Here is a 21,492-nt window from a genome sequence, read left to right as displayed (position 1 = left end):
CTTGCATTTTGTCTCAATGATATCTGACATCGTTTCAAATGATACGTCGTATTTAATTGCTGTATTTGGTCGTCATAATTATTATTCACCAACTGGTGAGCTGAAAAAATAACTTGTTTGGCTGTGTAGGTGGTGGGGAGTCTTTTAAATGATACAAGCTTTGGCCAGATTAGTACATGGACAAAACCCAAAATTCAATAATGAATTTTAAGTTTTATTTCGTGAGTCCAAGATTCCTTAAAATGTACGTTTCGTGTTTTCCTTTCCATTACACGAATGGGGCTGCTGGTGTCGCGTCGTGAGAAGTTCACATTTCTCTCCGAATTCCAAACATTACTCCATCAAGGGACAGGTCCGAGAATAGGACCTCATGCGACGGCCCTCTTTATTTACCCATAACAGAGGCACAACGAATGCTTTGTGACCGAAACTGAAACCCTCGAACCTCTATATTTGAGAACCCATTTAATCACGGGCGGCTGAATCTTGGGATTCAAACCAAGGACCTCTATGGTGCCAGCTCTGTGCTCCGTGACGTTATTAGCCATCCAATTCATGTAAGCACCTCTCGATTTTTACGATGAGGAAAAGTGTAACCTTGCACGTATTCATCTCTTTGAAACAAGAAAAGAGGCAGCCCTGAAATTGCCTTGCTCATGCCACTGCCGGCAGAAAGGCCTCTGGCTAGAGGGTAATTTGGTCTCCTCTTCCATGCTGACCAGGCATCTTGGAAAAGGTTGGAAGTGCCCACACTTAAACCCACCACACACAACCTCGACCAATCATTTATACAGCTGGGTGAACACAGCAGGCACGGGAGATTGAAGAAACCTGCCCATCGTTTCAACTGCCGCAGCAGAGGATCAAACGGTGACCTCTGGATAGCAAGTCCAGTGCGCTCTCTATTATTACACCACAATAACGTCGACATGGGAAGCAAAGGGAAAGAAAGAGTTGAGGCTCATAAAAACCTCCAGGGGCTCGGGCTGCGGAGGAGGCAGCTTGGCGACAACCGCTGCCCTCTCCCTCTCCACCCCCAGCACCTCTCTCCGCACCCGCAGCAACCTGCACAGCAACATGGACATCAGCCTCTTAAGACTCACAAGCAAGCCGAAACGGAAACGTCATCATTCGGGGCCATGATTGGATTTTAATTGATATATTGGTGCATTATTACATGCCTACAAAATACCCTCATGGTCATGAAGAGCTGTCAATTGTGTAATGGGGATAGATTGACTTCACCATGCTGGTCAGAGCAACGTTGGTGACGTGGTGCCTTGCACCTATTCAGATATCACTCGCCAACAATGTTATTCATAGCTGCAAATAAAACTCAGGTTGCTGGGTACAGAGCGCACTGCGTAAACGAGAAATATAATGCTAACTTGAATGATGACGTTAAACCATTGTCGATCCACTGCTGGACGACGGCCTTACCACGCTGTGCGTGTCGCGGTGGTTATCTAACCACACTTCACCACGCCGATCAGTGTTGGTTGAATGCATAGGACAGTACAACAATGGTTTTGGTACAGTGCCCTCTGCTGAAAACATAGTCCCACAGCAGCCTACAGCACCTGCTTTATACATATGGTGGCCACCCATGCAAGCTCTATCTAGGCTCAACCCGACTTAGCTTCCAATATCGGATGATGAATTGGGTTCATTCCGTGTGATTTGATCAAAGGCCCTGAATCACAACATATCGTCAAAACACAGTGGTGATAGGGGGAGGGAGGGGGGGTGAGGGGGGGGGGGGGAGGGGAGGGGGGGTGAGGGGGGGGGAGGGGGGGTGGGGGGGTGAGGGGGGGGGGAGGGGGGGTGAGGGGGGGTGGGGGGGGTGGGGGGGGGGTGAGGGGGGGCGGGGGGGGGGCGAGGCGGGGCGAGGGGGGGCCGGGGGGGGCGGGGGGTGCTGGGGGGGGCGGGGGGGGGCGAGGGGGGGCGGGGGGGGCGGGGGGGGGCGAGGGGGGGCGAGGGGGGGCGGGGGGGGCGAGGGGGGGGCGGGGGGGGGCGAGGGGGGGCGAGGGGGGGCGGGGGGGGCGGGGGGGGGCTGGGGGGGGCGGGGGGGGGCGAGGGGGGGGCGGGGGAGGCTGAGGGGGGGCTGGGGGGGCGGGGGGGGGCGAGGGGGGGCGGGGGGGGGCTGAGGGGGGCGAGGGGTGGTGAGGGGGGCGAGGGGTGGTGCCGCACCTGTTGCTCTCGTCGCTCTGCCGCTCTCTCTGCACTCTGAGCTCTCGCAGGGCCCCGCGGTGCCGCTCCACCGCACGGCCCTGCTGCTCCGCCACAGCCGACGCCATCGCCGCCAGGTCCGGCTCCTAGCGACAACGCGGCGCCGCTCGATAAAATATATAAACAACTTTTACCGTATTCTCCAGAGTAATAGACGCACCGGAGAGTACTAGACGCACCGGAAAGTAAAACGCACCCCTCCCTGAATTAACAACATTTATGCGGGTAAATACGAGGCAGGTACAAGTGCATTGACATTACAGAGACCATGAGAACTTCGGTCATAGGTACAATTTTTTTTTTTCATAATTAGACAATGCGTGTCAATTGTGAAAAAAAACTGGCCGTGTAATATAAAAATTGTTAGACTGCAGGACCATGAGATTGCGCTGCCTAAGAGATGCCTTAATTCGGCAGTGGATGGACTAAACAAATGTTTTCAAGTCTATGTGGATACCCAGAACGGAGTTCTTCTCATATATGCTGTGCATCACCCTCGCCTCCGATTAGCATAGTTGGTTACGTACGGTGCGATGCAAGTTCAAAATACATGCGGACAACCCAGCGGTGTGAGTTCAACATACATGCGGACAACCCAGCGGTGTGAGTTCAACATACATGCGGACAACCCAGCGGTGGCTAATAAACCAAGCACTGTGATCTATGTTGGTGGACCTCAACGGGCTCCGCAATCCACCAGAGAGCTATGACCAACATTTACCCAGATTTAACCCTGCAATATTCTATGGATATACAGTACTACTGCCCTCTATTGGTAGATTTGTAAAATGTATTCATTCTTATGGATTTGTATTTGCCGTTAACAAAAACTATAAGATGCTTATGCTATTCTGTTTTTTGTATTTATCCTAAATTCCACCGGAAATAATGTTCAATTACCACGTGGACGGCTATCCACGTATTGGTCATTGCTGCTGCTTTGCCGTCTGGAATGATCTTCCTTCCGATATTAGGAAGCCACTGGAGCTGTGCACTTTTATATCATCTAGATTGAAAACTCATTTCTTTAGAACTGCTTTTTGTGTTTAGTGTTGTTGTCCTTCCACCGCACTTCCGGTTAGCACGGTTGGCTGCGTATGATGCCAAAGAAGTTCAACGTATGTACATAACCCATATTGCTCCAAAGCAACGTGCAAGAATTAGCGACGACTATTTTGTGACCAAGTAACATTTCGGTCCACACCAATAACAACAATCCTTCTAGTAAAACCCTCACGTGAGAGTGAGTGCAGAGGGCACAGTTTACATTCTCTTTGGCGTGGCGGTGGCCCTCCCCGATGGCGTCGACGTTGGCCGCGTAAATCCGCTCCAGCACCCGGGCCCTCTCCCTCTGCGCACGGTGCCACTCGACGCACAGCTCCTCAGTGAGCTGCTGCACCTGCTGCTCATGGCTCTGTTTCACATCCTCGCGCACCCGGCTCGCGATCCTCCGCTCTTGCTCCCGGACCTGCAACGCCAAGCGAAAGAGCCGCATTCTCACGATTGGAAGTGCGCTCCCGTGTTCACGACAAATTCCGTGGCCACTGGAACGTTTTTTTTTTAAGTTCTCAGGAAGGAAAAGGTTCCCCCCCCCCGAGCCCCGGCTCGGTGCACGTGGGGCAAAGCGAGAGTTGCCGTGCGGCATAAGGAAGGCTCACCTGCTGCAGCCTCAGCTTCCTGCGTCTCTCGAACTCGGCCTTCATCAGCAGCGCCTCCTCGTTTGGGCTCAATCGGAGCTTCCGCGACCGCGCCACTTTACGCTTCATTTCTGTAATGAGCGCATTGTCCCGAATTGATAAGTGCAACAATGCTCATGTGTGAATTAACATGCTGTTACGTTCATGTTTAGTACAATAACAAAAATGTTATTATTGTGTACTATCTGCTATGACATATCAGCCACAAACGTGGACTGCAACAGCAAAACACTTAATAAAGACTGACAAGTGTGCAAGATGCATGCTTGAAATTACATCGTGAGACACGTAAAGAAGCCCACATGGATTGAGAACATATGCAGGTGAATGACGTCGTTTACACTGAAGGGATGATAGCAGATGGTAAAACAAATGATGGTGTGGCAATCAAAGGATTAAACGCGTCCAACTACACTGGAGAAATGAAGTGATGGCATCAGCTGTGTGCAGGTGCGAGGTGAATTATTCTATTGCAGAGACAGGATAAATGGTGACAGCCGAGAGGAGCACTGATCCAGCAGTAGATTGATCATGGTTGATGATGATAAACACTTCGTTTTAGTACAGATACCACAAGTACAACAATGGGCGTTTTCCCTGTGCTTGTTAACCACAGGTGTGCTTTACAAGTGAATTACCCTTGCTGCAAGCGAGCACCTGTTATGAGCGTCACGGAGCACCTGGCGGTAGATTGGGAAGCACCACACCCACTACCTTTCTGCTAACCACTGCTCCCTGGCCGTATCGGTTATTGTGGTGAATTTATTTAATTGTTAAATCAAAAGACAAACTGCCGTGATTTATTATACACATACCCCGGCTGTTTACAGATAAAACAGCCTTTAAAATCAGTTAGGAACACCACCAGAGCCCTCGTGCCATCCCTGCACCGCTGTTACAGTAACACGATACAGTACATCGTCGTTACGAATGAGTTTTAAAACCCGCGTACAAAGCCGAGGCCATGCGCGCGTGAACAAATGCGATTTGTATTTAATATTGTACATGTTCAGTGCGTTTGTCAATCCACTGCTGCTTGAGGGCATCCCTACACAGTGAAGGTCATGGGGGGGGGGGGGTGAACTGACTATACTTCACCACTGTGGTCGATTCACGTTTACAAAGGCGAGGAGATCCACAGACGTTGGAGCATAGAACCACACAACGCAATGGAATTGTCCACAAGTCCCTCTGCTGACAACGTACTGTAAACTTAATACATTTTAAAGGTTCACGACTGCTAGCGGAAGGGTCTCCGTCAGAAGGAGCTCTAAGAAAGCCCCTCTAGGGGGTATTTGGCCTACTCTTCCATGCTGGCCACAAGTATATAAGAGGTGGGAATCGCCCACACTTTACGCCCAGAAACCCACGCAAAAGCGGCCGATTGACCGTCTATTATTACTTGGGTATCGTGACATGCCAGACTTCCCCCCATTATTAACCACCAACTGCCTCCCGAACCTGTCAGATATGGAACATTGAGGCTGGTTCCCAGCGTCAGCAGGAAATTGGCACGGTAATGATTGACGCATCTGCTGCCGATTGCACCGTTTGACCATCGTGGCCCGCTGCTGAAGTTGGCCAAAACCATGAGACGCCAAACTTCCAGGGTACATCTCACTGGTAGTAAACACGGCTGAAAGAGAATTATGAACTATGGACTGACTCTCTCAAGGCATGGTACTAGTGTCATCATTATTTAAGATACACAGTATAAGTTATCTGCCATGAACATGATCTCGCAAGTTCATATATGCAGATGACATAGCCTTTGCTGCACAGGGCACAAACATCGCAAACATTGCCAATCTCCTAACAGCTGATCGAATTTGATTGGAGGCATATTTACGTCGCTGGAGATTCGGACCAAATGCTTCAAAAACTACAGCAGACGCTTTCCCTCTGACCAATCATGCAGAAGACGCCACCGTTGATGTGTCGTTATGTGGTAGCCCAGTGCGCTATGACAGCACCCCATTACATTTAGTGGTTATTATGGACAGAAGCCCGACCTTCAAGAACTTTAAAAGACCAAATCAAAAATCGCCCTGCTCGAGACGCTTGCAAGGAACGACCTGGGGGCCACTCAGCTGATGCGATCTACTCAGTGGCAGTCGCTTGAGCTCCAGCCGAGTCCAAGCAGCTAGGACAGAAAGCACAATTATATAAAGCGATGTGCATCACAAACGGGACGCTGAAACCGACACCAACACCCTGGGCTCGCTGTTCTGGCGCACATTCTGCCATCCAATATCGGCAGAGACGCGCACACCACACGCGAGTTTACGACATTTGCTTGCCAACGAAACCATCTACAACCACTAACTGCCGCGCCGGGAGGTCGCAGGTCCACAGCAGCAGCCTGAGCAGAGTGGTCAATGTCTGTGAAGAGTTTCCTCACGAACCGCGTGAGGACCATGTGCGCGGCGCCGCTTTACCAGCAGCAGCGGCAGCAGCGCGGGCTCCGGCCTAGGCGAGAAGCCTCTGGCACCGCGGACTCTCCGGCGCTCTTTCAGCCGCCCCCCGCAGTCAGCCCGCTGAAGCTCGCCTCCCCCACATTTGATGGTTTGACGACAACAGAAATCCGAACGTCGAAACAAAAAACTAAAGAATTGTTTTGTAAGTTTGAAGAGAATCGTGAAGGGAGCGCAGTTTGAAATAACCGCGAGTGACGGCGGGAACGGGCTCTTTAGAATTGCCACCACGCATTGGCTCGGGCTATCGGATTCCGCTGCCTGATTGGCTCCGACTCGACTCTCTCCCGACCTTTCAGCCAATCGGGAACGACAAGCTCAGGCACGGCGGCGCATCCTGACTATGTAATCCAAACTAGGATGGAGGGAGGCGTGGGATGTGCGGTTGGTGTGGAGTTCCGCCTCCTCAATGCGGGTTGACGTTCTCATCCAGCAGTCGATTTTAATTATTACACAAAAACATAATTCTCACGACGTTTCGGCCACGACGGCTGCTTGCGTTGTGGCCGAAACGTCGTGAGAATGATTTTGTTTAATTTTTATTATTGTATTATTTCCCTTCTACGTGACTTTACCGAAAGAACCAAGAAGATGAATCCCTGCAGTCACGAAAGCTTTAAATCGAAATTTAATGGTTGACTTGTCCGTTGTCACAGTGGCTGTGGGTGATAGGGGAGGGTGTGGAAGTAGTGGACTCGTCCATTGTCACAGTGGCTGTGGGTGAGGGGGGGTGGAAGTAGTGGACTCGTCCATTGACACAGTGGCTGTGGGTGAGGGGGGGGGGTGGAAGTAGTGGACTCGTGCATTGTCACAGTGGCTGTGGGGGAGAGGGGGGTGTGGAAGTAGTGGATTGGTCCATTGTCACAGTGGCTGTGGGTGAGAGGGGGGTGTGGAAGTAGTGGACTGGTCCATTGTCACAGTGGCTGTGGGTGAGAAGTGGGGGTGTGGAAGTAGTGGACTGGTCCATTGTCACAGTGGCTGTGGGTGAGAGGGGGGAGGGGTGTGGAAGTAGTGGACTCGTCCATTGTGACAGTGGCTGTGGGTGAGAGGGGGGGTGGAAGTAGTGGACTCGTCCATTGTGACAGTGGCTGTGGGTGAGAGGGGGGGGGTGGAAGTAGTGGACTCGTCCATTGTGACAGTGGCTGTGGGTGAGAGGGGGAGGGGTGTGGACGTAGTGGACTCGTCCATTGTGACAGTGGCTGTGGGTGAGAGGGGGGGGGGTGGAAGTAGTGGACTCGTCCATTGTGACAGTGGCTGTGGGTGAGAGGGGGAGGGGTGTGGACGTAGTGGACTCGTCCGTTGGGCAGTCGGGGCGACATGGCGCGGCTGCTGGAGGAATTCGAGGCTTGGGAAGAGGCGAGAATTCTGTAATTTAAGAAGATTATTATTGAATGTGTAGCTCGTTATTTCAAGTTTAGATTACTAGTCATTCTGTCGTGCATTATTTAAAGTGTGGAATCTGGCTTAATCATTTACCTGTCATGCAAGCAGCCTCGACATTTAAAAGTAAATAATTACAATTATGTGGAAATGCAGTTTGTATTATTACACAAAATAACTTGCTACAATAATTAACCTTACACAATTGTTTGCCTTCAAAGTGTTTTCTAAGTTGTTTTGTTAGAGGTGTACGTAACGATAGTTACATATCGTTTGCTCGTAAGGCTGTAATGTTGCTTTGTGTAATAAAACTATAAAGTTTGTACATTAGCTTTATGTAAAGCATAGCATGCAATAGCTAATGTGCGTATAATTTAGTATTATGAGGGACATTTTAAACAAATTTTATTTGCATGAGGGCATTGTAAGAACCACAATCTTACAGTGCAAGTCACACACAGTATATTACATCTCAGTGTGGTTATACTGGTAGTACATCAGCGGGCTGCTTGCCCGCTGATGTCCTAAAGTGTACTTTGTGCATTTAGCGTGGATACCACTTGAGGGTTGATGTTTCAACTGCACCACGACGACGACTACGATACCACAGCGCCCCACCACTGTGTGTTGATGCGTGGCTCTGACCGCCAATATCGATATGTAAAGTCTTTGTTTTATTCAGAGTTGTTTGGGGTTCGCTCACAATTGTCAACAACCCAACCACCACGAGTGGTCGCAGTCGTGCCGAGTGTGACTTGGGATGTTCGGTAAAATCAGACGACGAGGAGGAGGTGGGAACTTTGAGAGAAGACCTGGCAACATGTTAACCGTGTTTGTTCGACGTTTCGCTGGAGGGCACATGAAGCGGCGTCAGGCAAAAGCACGGCTCTCGCTTGACGTTCAATGTTTGATGGAAAACCCCCAAATCAGTCGGCATTTTACCACGAGGCACCTCAATTTAATTTCCCTTTGTGAGGTGGCGGAGTGTTGTAGTGAAACAACCGGGGTGTGTACGTGCACGTGTCACGTGAGGTATTGCCACGCGGGTTCAGGAAAGGGCGGTCCTGCACAGATTCTATATTTTATGTCCGTCTGCTTAGAAAGGAAGATCTCGACGTTTCAGCTGACTGACCATCCACAGGAAATGTTTGCGGTTTATAGAGAATGTCTTAAAAAATATTGGTATGTAATGTTCAGCGATGATGGTTTGTTGAGTGATGATTGGGTGGTGTCAGATCAACGAATCACTGGGGTGCAGTGCGTCATCAGTGTTTGAAAATGTATTTTGAATGAACGCCGAAAGTAAATATGTGGATTGTATAACTGAAGTTTGACAAGTTTTCCCATTGTGTGGTCAGTCGTTCCCAAGCTTTTGCTGGTGTTGTTTATTAATGGGCCTCCCCTAGGTAGACTCAGCCTCAAACGAGTAACTGGTGTGGTGTGTGAACATCGCCACTGGGGAGACAAAGGCGGCCGGGCATGGTGAATCCAAGTCCCTGGCGAAGCCGGGTAGTAAAGCGAGTGTACAATAACGCAAAGTGACATTTGCTACTTGTGTAATTGCCCGTCATATGACGGGTTCATACAAATGAAATGTTATAAAAAATACCAAAATTTTAATATTGTATTCATTTTTTAATCGAATCAACATTTTGATGTTGATTGTATTTTTGCATCTTCACAAAGCAACGTTAAGGTCGTCCATGGGGACAAACATAGTTTCGTTGAGATAAAGTCAAACGTACTCGAGCGTTAGCCCTTGCCACTTATTGACAGTGACAGCAAATTCCGGGATGATTGGAAACCGTCTTCGCTTCAAAATAAATGGTAAATGCACATCAGACGAAGCCAGATCAATTCAGGGAATGAAAACAATATCTCCACGATTGGATTCTGAAATTATTTCAGCCACAACAAAATGACGGTGAATTTCACGAGTCACCGGACCGTGTGCCAATGCGTCATCCTTCTTTGGGGTTCAGATTTAGAATCGACATTACAATGGTTCCTCCTTTCAAAACCAATTTATGAGGTGGAATTCCAGATGTTGTTAGCAGTGTGTGTACAGACATCCGACTGGATAATGTGTGACGTCACTCGGATCCATGTAGCCTACCCCGCGTTACACACAGCGTCGTGTAATGAGTCTTTAGACTGGCATGGTATAGTAAGTAGTGTGTTGTTTCTCCACATGCGATAACGTGATGTAACATGTTGTAAGCTTGTGCTCGCAGCATGTTAGACTTGCATGGTGTAGCGTGTTGTCATCCACGTACAGTAACACCGAGTAACGTGCCGTGCTGCTGCGTGCTCTCAGTATGTTTGTGCGGCAGAGCGAAGCAACTCGACTCTGAAGCGGAGGCTGCAAGAGGCCGAGTGGCGTTTGTCCGCGAGTCAGGCGACCGAGTCTCAGCTGCGGGAAGGTGCCACCAGCCAAGCTCGTAGCCGCTCTACCTTCACAACATCTTCACATGATCATCACATCATCATCATCATCTCATCATCACGACATCACATCATCATCACATGTCACACTCGTCACTAGGCATGGGAGGACCCCCCCCACCTCCACAATGATTTCACGACTGGTCACGATTCAGTGGTCACGATTCAATTTACAAATTATTTTTAACGTCTCCTGTTTACTGTCTCGTTTATATTGTCTTTCGCTATTTTAATATCTCGTTTGTACAGTCGTACCTTCTCCGTTAGCCTTGATTCAGCATTTGCATACGTAGACTGTGTACAAATACAGCACTTTGTCAATCCACTGCTGGATGAAGGTCTCCTCGCGCCATGCAGGTCATGGGGGTTGTCTGATTTTACCTCATCATGCTGATCGGGACCAGTTGATGGGGGCGGAAGCATAGACATGGGAGCATTGAAGTAGATTACAAGAAAACATGTTTCTCCGCTACGCCCTGCTGCCTTTCAAGTATCCCAGAGCGTGTTTCTGTCCATGGTGGTCGTCTATCCAGCCCGAGTCCCGCTGACCTTCTGAGGTGGGACTAGATGGGCGTATTCTGGGTGATTTTGTCTGAGGCCGCGTACATAGTTAACATTAACAACAAAAAATACTTTCGGGAATCGATGTATCATGTGCATGATAATGCATCATTACATGCCTCCTATTCACTGACAATTATCGCATCCGGTGACATTACGAAGGTTGGAGATCCAGTGAGAAGCTTTAATGTCAAGAACTATCTGAATGTCAAGAGCTCTGTAACACTTAAGCCTCCTGATGTTTGGTATTTTCAAGGTGTACAGGTATGTTCATGGTGACCAGTGGCGACTCTATAAGGATGCCACGAAGGAGGGCATGGTGTGTAATGCTAATGAATAGCAGTTGCCCCCCTCATGCAATGCCCCATGTGAGCCACGGAGTTTAAGCTCAAGAAGTCATCACGGCCAGTGCTGTTGACGCCACTGCATTTCGACATCCCTTCCTCTTCTTCTGCTGCTGCTGGATCTCTCAGCAGTTGTCCAGTTCATTCCTCACCTCCCTAAGCCTCCTACAATCCCGAGGTTATGGAGTTTTACTTTGAGCGCTTGAATAGGGGTGCCCCCCCCCCCCCTCCACGTTAGGTTGTACCCACCGCTTGTTGCCACGCGTTTCCTGCGTCCTTTGATTACGGTACCACAGCTGGTGGCCTCACCTTGGCGACGGTCACCCATTGGTGTCTGTAATCGCAGCTGCGCACTGTTTAACACCCTTGGTTTGTGACAGAGTGCGCGAGGGTGCAGGGCGTTGTGCACAGCCTGCAGAAGTCACTGCACCTCTCCCTGGATGTTGGAGGTCGGTTAAGCTGCACCTGTTTGACCACCAATGGTCCCACATATGGTCACCCACAGTCACATTTACATTGCACCTTTAAAGTTGAATGTGTCTCAGTATCCTCACTAACCTAACCTGCATTAGCAGTTCAGCCAACCGGCATCGTGGGCATGCAGAACGTTTACGCTTTGCTAATCGCAGCTAGTTTACAATGTTGACCCTTTTCTCATGCACTTGTAGTGTCACGGCACCGATTGACCTTGTGTTGACCTATTGAGTATTTCGACTTGGTTCACATTGAGTGGTGCTCTGCGTTAGCAGGGATCAGACGCTGGAGAGTCAACTGTGGCTCAATGTGGTCTGACGTGCGCAGACGAAAACGAGGCCCTGAAGCAGAGAGGGAGGGAGATGGAGCTGGGTTTGGTAGAACTGCAGACGGTGATTACGTTATAACTCTTGCAGAAAACTGCGTGACGTCACCCCACTGTTTTATTTTTCGTTTTTGAGAATGTTCTCTTGAAGGTGCTATCACAGAACTACTACTGAGCTACTCTCAGTTGCCTCCTATCCACACTAGGTGGTGGTGGTGCACTCTCGCATGCCCTGCTACAGAGGTGTTTGTCACAAAGCAATTGAACCAAGCACTGTTGAGTCCTTGGAGTTGCACCGTGCCAAATTAATTGGAAACATTGTTTATTGTGATGGGTCATCGTTGACCATGTGGACACCATAAATTCTCTATATTTGAGAACTCAGGATGTCATCTAGGAGTAAGAAAAACAACTAAACACACGAATTAGGACCAATCAGGTGGTTGGCAGCTCTGCCAGTGCTGTTAGTAGATACGTTGAACTCGTTAATGGATACAGAGCAGTGCAGCACATTGTTACTCGCTTGATGAAAGCTTGGCCTCCATTCCAAGTTAATAAACTGAGCATTCAGTTTCATCTCTGAAATAAAGTAAGATTTACAACTGGGCCTCCACATCACTTTTTCCCTGGATGCGTTGTTTAATCTCACTGAGCTGCTTAAGTTTTATATTCCACTGTGAAAGCTTATATCTGCTGATTCTTGTCCACTATTCAATATGATTACAAAGACCAGTTTTTGTTCTAATGGAGACGGAACTTTTGCAGTCAGGCTCCACGATGTTGGGATTCCCTTCCTCGGTCCTTTAGGGAATGTGAGTCTGGAAGTCTTTTTCACATCACGTCTTAAAACGCCCATGTTTTATTATTATTTTATCCAGACTATGTCAAAGAAATGTAATAATTCTCAGTATTTTGTTGCGTCTCTTTACTCAGCGGCAAGAGTCCTGAAGCAGCAAGTCGATTAAATATAAATGTGTCCTTAAACCCCCATCACATTGTAAATGTTGTGGGTTTACTCTCCAACACACCGGTGTTCTGAACTTGTCACGAATTGGCATGTTCTGTTTACGTGGCAAACCTTACTAATTGGCTGTGTCGGGTGGTGGCAGATTTAATGACACATTTATATTTATGCAATCTAACCCAAAATAACTCTTGTGGAAAATATTGGTCGCGAAAGCCTATGTGTTTAACAGCAAGTCGATTGATGGCTAAATTTCAGTGCTATTCTATGGGGAGAGAGAGTGTGGGGGAGGGGGGAACCATGCCCCCATAATGACCAGCAGTGCCTCCCCCAAACGTGCCCCCCATTCAGAGGCAGATCCTCAGGGTGGCTGGGGAGGGAGGCGTTCGAGGGAACGTGACTGGCCATCGTCACTACCGACATCACCACACACCTCTGCCTGGTCATGCGGCGGTGGCGCGGTCAGCTTGTGACCTCCGAGTCTGCTCTGACAGTCTCTCACTTAGGGAGTTTCACAATGAGGGGGTGAAATTGGTATCCCCCCCCCCCTCAATATTAGGTGGTGCCCCCATTCTCATACCCTGTTGACTCCTAGAATCGCCACCTATTCTGTAACTTTCTTCATTTCACACGGCATTAGGGGCATCCCCTTGTGAGTGCTCGATGTTGATTGTTCTGTGTTTTGCACATCCGCGCCACGCCAGCGTCATGATGAGGAGTTGCGGAGGCTGGATACGGAGCGGCTAGTGAGGCAGGAGAACCACTCGCTGCTCCTCGCCTCCACGCAGCAGGAGGCGGAGTGCAGGGGTAAGCCCGTGCCCCGGGTTGTCAGCGGCTGCTGGCTAAACCACGGCCGATTGGGACTACTATGTGACGGGGATGTCAGACGAGTGGCCCAAGCGACACTGGTGCACAGCGGGTGACTTCGTCTGGCCTGGCGCACGTGTTACCGACTTGCACGTAAACTGCAATTGCTGTTTGTTTATATCACAAACTTAAGAAGGTATTCCCCTATAGCTTTGTCAATGCAGTAATAGATGGATATTGTATGGTCAAGTGTGCCATTATGGCCTTCGTGTGGCATCACTTTGACACGGCTTTCATTTTAACGCGTCAATGTGACGTCATTCGAGTGCTGTGATGGGAGTAACTGACCACGACTTTTAAAGTGTTGTCTTCTTATGAGCGAAATTTCAAACTGTTTCACACAGCTTGGGACACAGTATATGGGTATGGTTAGTAGAAAGCAGTTGATTTTCTTTGGGGCTTCATCTTCCTTTAACCTTGGCCACCAGTCTAAATCCATTCGTGCTCCTGTCCACCAAGTGCAGGCAGGGCCGGATTCAGGCACGTGGGGGCTTTAGGGGCTGCAGCCCAGGGGCCTCCACCAGCTGGAGGGGGCCTCCAGAGAAGAAGTGAAAAGTTATTTCATTTGTGATTGCTGAATTCTATTTGTTAGCCTTGTAAAAGTAACTTAACATTTTCATCAAATTTGTTTTCCTTTTGAAAATATTACTGGGGGCCTCACAGTACCTGGAGCCCAGGGGCCTATGCAATCTTAATCCTGCCCTGAGTGCAGGGGTTGGCAACCTACAGTTCTGGAGCCGCATGCGGCTCTTCTAAAGACTACATTGCGGCTTTTTAAATATTGAGGTTTTTACCGAATTCGAAATAAATGGCTCCTGTTATTTTGGTTGCCGACCCCTGACCTGGTGGCAGCGCAGTGCAAAATCACTTTGTGATTGCTCAGTTTTGTCATTCCCTGATCATGCCAAGCAAGCATTTGGAAACTCCTTGTGTGTGACGCACTCAGTCGAGCATCTGTGCATCGAAGCCAGTTGTTGGGGATGTGGCCAGGATGGTTCAGGGGTTGAGGGCACTCAGCTGGTGTTGCTGGGAGTCAGAAATCGAATCTGGGTTTCGGCATCCGTCATTAAACGGATCTCAAGTGCAGTAAGTCCAGCCCAGTCACCGGTGACTGCAAGAAAAATACGATACATTTGGTTTCCCAATTCGCTAAAATTCCGTGCAATGCATTATTCTCTGTGTAGGGCGTGTGAGAAAGGGCATCTCCTCGTGTGACTGATATAGATTATTGATGGAATCTCAAAAGTAGTTATGTAATATCACCTTCTGTGGCCTGTTCTCTTACACACAGGATGATGCACTGCTCTTAAAAAAACTCCAAATACTTAAACCTCAGTATAATGCCAATTGCTTAATTGGAATAAAATTTGTTAAGACAAGAAATAACACCAAAGCCACTGGCCCTGTGGGAGTGCAAAATGCAAAACACCGTGGGCACCCTTCACCGGACACGCGAACACACCGCGAAAGCTGTGGTGTGGGCGAGCATGTGAGAGGCAGCGGCTGAACAGAGGCCCTGTGCGTGTGGTCGCTCAGTGGCGGAGGAGGCAGGGCGGCTGCAGGAGGTCATCGGTCAGGGGCAGCAGGAGGTGGAGACGCTCGCAAGGCGGCTGAGCAACGTCGAGAAACAGAAGGGAGCCAAGCTTCTCAAGCTTCAAGTGGAGGCATGGCACCCCGCACTTCGCTTCCTGTTTGCGTTTATTCACAAAAAAACTACCGCACGGAGGACAGTCGTGATTTACCATGGAGAACTGGATCCACCAATAGAACCCCCCTGCCCACATCACTACGGATGTGAATTTTGTCACTATAAATACAAAACCTGAAGCGTAAATGAAGGTTGTTTTGTTTACAACACTCTTGAAATAGTAAGATTAGAATGTTTTATTACAAATTTAATTGACGACATGCAGAAATTCAAAACGTCATTAAAAAACAGATTTGTGCTGTCCGAGTAGGAACATGTGGGGTACAAACTGCACGGCATTGCACAGCCACACGGTACGCCCAGCACACTGCCGTGTACTCCGCGCATGCAATGATTCGCCAGCTGCCCAGGGATTTCATGAATTGTCACGATCCGTGGTCGCTGTTCAAGCTTTGCAGTAGTCAGTAATCAGGCAACTCTACTACCTCTCCGGCTTCTCAAATGCTGTGAAGGAGGAGGGCCATTTCCCGAAACATCGCCTGTTTACTTTTTCCTTTTAAGGACACGGTGTTGTTGACGAACTCGCCGATATTTTATGTTGTCGATGCATCGCCACGTGTGGATATACCGTCCTCGCGCCCGCCCAGCGACCGTTACCGTGCGCCGCTCTGCCGTGCGCTCTCTCCCCTCCGGCAGTACGACACCAAGATCGCGAAGCTGCAAAGCGTCGCTCTGCTCAGCAAGCAGAGGAGCAGCGGAGCCTCCGACCACGACATCTTCAGACAGGTACTCTGCCCGGGGCTAGAATGCTTTACTGCTACAAAAGCTCCATTTGTCCATCATTCGGTCAGAGCACTTGAGTGGTTTTTCATCGCACATTCAAGTAATCGGTCATATTTTTGCGAGAAGGAACTAGTGACCTATGGTATTGAATATGAGCTATAGATACGCCCTATGACCTTTTGACTTTTGAAAGTTCATGCCAATTGCAATGAGTGACTGCTCCCTGGTCAACTAAGCGTGGTGTCCCAGCTAACGTAAGAAGTGGCCGGGTGGTGGAGGATGAGGTCACTCGCGTCATGCATTTGTGTTCGTGATTTTAACTTAGTTTTTGTTTGCCACTGTGCAAATGTGGCCATGCAACTCAACCGATGGACGATGGGGTAGACCGCTGTAGTCCACGCTCCTTTAAAGGAGGAGGAAGAGCACAACCCTCTCGTCGTGGCCAGCAAACCTTGACGTTGGCATTCAGCTCTTGAACACATTGCTACGCGCAATCATATCATTTAGATCTTGACTTAAAGTTTTCGTGACTGCAGGAATTCAGATTCTTGGGTCTTTCGGTAAAGTCACGCAGATAGGTTCATCGAAAACAAAAAAACTACGACGTTTCGATCGCAACACAAGCGCTCGACTGCTTGTGTTGCGATCGAAATGTCGTAGTTTGTTATTTTTTATGAACCTATCTGCGTGACTTTACCGAAAGACCCAAGAATATAAGAAATTTTGGTTGAAAAAAATCACGGTGACCCGAGAACGGTGTGTCAATGGCTTGTAAATATTCATATCAAATGAACATCTCAGGGACAGTGTGTTACCACTATTATAGCACAATCTTAAACAAACCACTATCATCGCTGGCGACACCGATTCCTTAAAAACTATAGACAAGCTGATTTTTCGGGGAACTCAGAGGACATGCTAGAGAGCGTAATGGCTCTTGGCTCTGAAGATGGGTTACTGCCTTAAATAGTGGTTGGGTATTTTTAGGTTCATGTTTCATTATTAACGATGTCGTTGATCAGGTATTATAGCAGGTTCCTTATTTCAAGAAAACAGCGTCTGTCACCAACACGTGCTATGCTAATAACACGAGCTATGGTAATAACATGAAATAATAATGACAATATTACGATTATTTTGAAACATTCTTTCTGCTGAGAGTCTTGGCCTAATTGCATACTAAAGAAAGAAAATCACTTTCCATACCATTGTAGAAAAAATTCATAGTTATTTTATTATTTAAAAGTGTACAAATAGGCCCTGCAATTGCTGCCACCTTTCGCCCGTGGCAGAGCCCTTGCCCCTCCTGTCCCCCGCGCGGCTCTCACCTCCCCCTCTCCCGTCCCGCGCCCGCTTGTCCCGCCACAGAAGCTGCAGCACCTTCAGGCGAGCAAGGACCAGGAGATTGCGGCGCTGCAGAGGCAGGTGAAGCAACTGGAGCACAGGCTGCACATGGAGCAAGACTCGCTGCCAAAGAGACGAAGGCTGTAACCGCCCCGATGGCACAACGTGCTTTTTGCAGCGTGGCATCGTTAGCACGGAACGTAGGGCGGAGATACTCGCGCGTACGGGGAGAGGCGTCCAGCAGGTGCTGTTTCTGGGCACGGTTTGTCAGTTGGGGAATGGCACAGAAGGCAGGTGGTGTGTGGTGTTACCCATGGGAAGTGGAGTGCTCCGCCATCTGTGCCTGTAACTATTGTTTGCTGTTGGTAATCCGGGATGCATCGTACCAGTGTGTTTTTTGCTGTTACGTGCGCTAACGCACACGTTGCAGAGTGGCGTCCTTTTCATACGTCGCCTGTTCGTGTCAAGTTAGTCTCTGTCGGAAAGACGCCCGTCGCGATAATGTTATTGTTGTCTTCACTTCGGGTGATTTGAGCCGGCATTCTTGCAGACTGTTCAGTGCCGACTGCAGGAATGAGTTGGCGGGTGGTAAAAGGCGGAGGAGTAATGATTAATCCCTCCCACCCTAATGGATTTTGAATCTCTGCATTGCTATTTAAAATAGTTTTTTTCCCTTCACATTGTGATGGATGTAGCAGTCACCAACGGCTGCAGAGGTCTCGTGAAGCTATCTCGTACAACACAAACGAATCGGATAAGCTTCGAGTCTTACACGCGATTGGATGTGTGCGTTGGCGAGCTTCAGAATCCAAATCAATCGACGCATCGTTGCGACTCCAGTAACAGCCGAGGCAATTTTGCGAAGGAACTTAGAGGGTGCAGACAAAGTCAAAGTCACACGCAGCGCCACTTGCGTCCCAACAGGGCCGAGCCTTGCAGCAGCCAACCTCAGCCAGTGATTGTCATTCTTTTAGCACGTGGACATGAACTCTTTGCCGTTTCTAATCAATAGTGCGGTACATTCTTGCCTCATGTCTGAAAAACAAGTAAATCAATCACAAAGGCTCCAGGTTTGGGCCGTGAAAAAAAAGATAGCAAATCAATTTGTCTTCCATATGAATGACTTGCCCTCTTGTATCCCGTACCTACGAGAAACAAGCCCAGTGCATCGATTGGAAAATAATCACATCGTATATTTTGACTCAAAAAGTGGTTCCTTGACGTTTACATCTGGCAGATCGCCAGCATTGATTCAAGCAACACGTGACTGCTGGTGAACACACATCTCGAAACCGGTACACACGTTGCTTGTGCCAGGTCAGAGGGGCTGGTGGGTTGTGTAAAAAACAATACTTGTATATTTTATGTGGGGAGAGATTTATGAAGAGGATGGATTTCCTGCTTATCCCATTTGTTTCATGTAGAGTACGGGGCCTTACGCTGATTAATGCCGTGAGTGTGAGAATGGCGATGTAGCAAGCTCACTACCTCCCCTCTCCGGTTCCCTGCGCACGTTATGCTGAGCCAAGCACCTCATTAAGTTTCGGCGATGCTGCGTTGGCAGCGGTGCGCAAGCACAATTAACAAAAACACACTCGTCGATTACACTGCCTTAAATGGGAAAGTACATAATAGGCGACCTTTCACCTTCATAGCAAATTCATCTTAAGGCAATGATTTATGTGCAATGAAGAAGGGCCGTTACCCGAAACGTCGCTTTATTTTTCACTTTAAGACAATGCTATTGATGAATGTGATTTTTTTTCCGTTCCTCATTATCCATCAGGAGGCACTAGTTCATCGGTCCCTGTGGTGCAGTGTAGGAGTTGGAAATTCAAGGTTTCAGTGCGGGGAGATTTACTCCGCGGTTTCCCATTGTCGAGAACATCTTATTCACACACGGGCACACACACGCACGTGAACGTAAAGACAAAGGTCCCCCGTAAAGCTTTAACAGACTGTTGGGGGAAAGTGCTGTTGGTAAGCGCCTATGAAGGCAAACTCGAAACACAAGTGGGTGGGTGGTATAGCCAGCTCCACGCTCAACTGCCTTTGTATCGCCAATGCTGATATTTACGCATCGCACCAGCTACTTATCTTAAGGCCGAGTCGATGTAGGGGTGGCCCATGCCCAGTTAAGTTAATAGTCGCCGATGTTGGCTGGAATCGAGCTTTGGGCTCGTAGCGCAGTGCGCTAAACATGACGCTCATGCTCACCATGCAGGAGCGCACACATCTGTGCCGTATGTGTGCGTTTGCACATACGGTACAATAAACATTTGGGCTAAGCGAGAAAGGCTACAAAATAGATAGAAAAATATATCCAAGTGAAACTATCTAATTAAGCTACGTGCAGCAGGACACTGCGTCCTGCAGTCGATACGCGCGTGTTGTATGTAGCATTATGTACACATATCACTATTTCACTCTTTACTAATCCACTTAGCATCAAATTCCTGAACCTCATGGTCGCACCGTGTCTCGTTCCCACACACACACACACCTATCACACGTCTCCCACCTGTGTGTGTGTGCATGTTGAACTTTGCGCCTTACGTAACCAACCGTGCTAATAGGAGGTGCGATTCGTGCGTCTCCTACTTCACCAACCCCCTGTTTTATACCCCAACCTGATCCTGACTTCTAGAAGTTTATAGAACCGACTCGATCCTACCCCTCCGCATGCCCCTTGGGGCTTTAAGCCCTCAATGATGACCATACCACCCGGTCATCACAAACGCGTGTATCGGCCGACCACGCGCTCACGTTGTATGCCAATGTGCGGGGAGCGGATTCTCGATGCCTTTGTCAACACTAGGAAATGCCGTCTCCAAAAATGGTGAAATCAATACAATGTGTCAGCTTGCGTGCAATTGCAAATAGAATGCTCTGTACTTTTCTGATGTATGAAATTCGGTGATCCCGTTCCTGTGTGGATGATGCCCCTGATTGTTTTCGGTGCTCTGCTTGGGCTGTTTGAAGACAAACAGCGAGACGTCTGTGCCCAATTGTTGCACGTTGCGTTAGTGAATTGGCACATTCGTTCACGTGCCAACTTTTCCGTATTTATTTTACCAAAACAAAATGAATAAACTTTCAAAGCCCGTGAGAATATCTCTCCAGACTTCCGTCTGTGTTTACCGTGATGATAGACGACTCGGATTAAACCGTACGCTTGACATCGTTTCAGTGTTAATATACATTGTGCGTATTACATTGTACATATTTAGGTATCGTTTTTCACGATTTATGTGTGCGAGGTGTCCAATACATGTACATGTAACTATACATTGTTATGCAGAAGATCCCTGGGTTTGATATTCCACGAAGCTCATGGTCCATCCTAAATTGCATCCCCACAAACCATGGCAGCAGTAGATTCGGAAACCTGATGATGCACAAATGGAACATTTAAAACTCTCCAGTCGTGTGCGACTGCTGTCATCCAGAACTAGAGCGGACAACGTATAACGACCCAATGCCCGATCCACAAAGACGAAGAAGGCATCAGAGCGATACACTCCTCTCCCACTCCTGACTGCGGCTTGACCACCTGCATGTGACATTGCAGTTGTTGCTCTGCATCTACATCAGCAGCCATACGAAAGAAGACGCTTGTGCATTGGTCATGTGCAGTATGCTGCCCCCACCCCCATCGCCAGAAAGGCTCTTCCAGCAATTAGTCCGGAAGCTTCGAGGGGTTTCTTTGACTAAAAATCACGAATCCACACGCGCACACGAGGATGAACGCGACACAGACGAGACAGGCACAACGAGACACGGGAAATCACACAACGGGATGAGAGATGCGAAGGGCGAGAGACCATCAGGGATACGAGGAATAAGGAACAGAGACGTGGAGAGAGACCCACGTGGTAGAGGCATAGAAAAGAGCGCAAATAAATATCCAGGGTATCTTTATCCATTACAATGCTGAAAATTTGCAATATTTTAGTT

General features: G+C 48.7%; 2 protein-coding genes across 4 annotated transcripts in view; one reads left to right on the top strand and one right to left on the bottom strand.

The window, feature by feature from the left end:
- Window positions 1-6,842, bottom strand: part of LOC144732532 (uncharacterized) — a 33,784-nt gene extending 26,942 nt beyond the window's left edge. For 2 of the 3 annotated variants that reach the window (XM_078613941.1, XM_078613940.1), the window contains exons 1-5: window positions 6,365-6,842; window positions 3,888-3,997; window positions 3,497-3,697; window positions 2,191-2,315; window positions 972-1,065 (exon numbers count right to left, since the gene is read on the bottom strand). In XM_078613941.1, coding sequence (XP_078470067.1) covers window positions 972-1,065; window positions 2,191-2,315; window positions 3,497-3,697; window positions 3,888-3,995 — 528 coding nt within the window. In that variant the 5' untranslated portion in view covers window positions 3,996-3,997; window positions 6,365-6,842. The remainder of the gene's footprint in view (window positions 1-971; window positions 1,066-2,190; window positions 2,316-3,496; window positions 3,698-3,887; window positions 3,998-6,364) is intronic. The other variant, XM_078613939.1, reaches the window with a different exon arrangement.
- An 825-nt stretch (window positions 6,843-7,667) lies between these two features.
- On the top strand, window positions 7,668-20,651 carry LOC144732531 (coiled-coil domain-containing protein 152-like). Its single transcript, XM_078613938.1, has 8 exons — window positions 7,668-7,756; window positions 10,098-10,203; window positions 11,511-11,579; window positions 11,932-11,996; window positions 13,598-13,700; window positions 15,297-15,424; window positions 16,105-16,194; window positions 17,560-20,651. Exons 1-8 carry the CDS (start codon window positions 7,718-7,720, stop codon window positions 17,680-17,682), a joined length of 723 nt encoding a protein of 240 aa, XP_078470064.1. The 5' UTR covers window positions 7,668-7,717; the 3' UTR covers window positions 17,683-20,651.
- Window positions 20,652-21,492: the final 841 nt, after the last annotated feature.

The sequence above is a fragment of the Lampetra planeri genome, chromosome 43 (genome assembly GCF_965212315.1).
Source record: "Lampetra planeri chromosome 43, kcLamPlan1.2.h2, whole genome shotgun sequence".
NCBI classification, from domain to species: Eukaryota; Metazoa; Chordata; class Hyperoartia; order Petromyzontiformes; family Petromyzontidae; genus Lampetra; species Lampetra planeri.
Note: the sequence above shows the minus strand (reverse complement) of the source record. Positions and strands in the feature narration are given on the sequence as shown.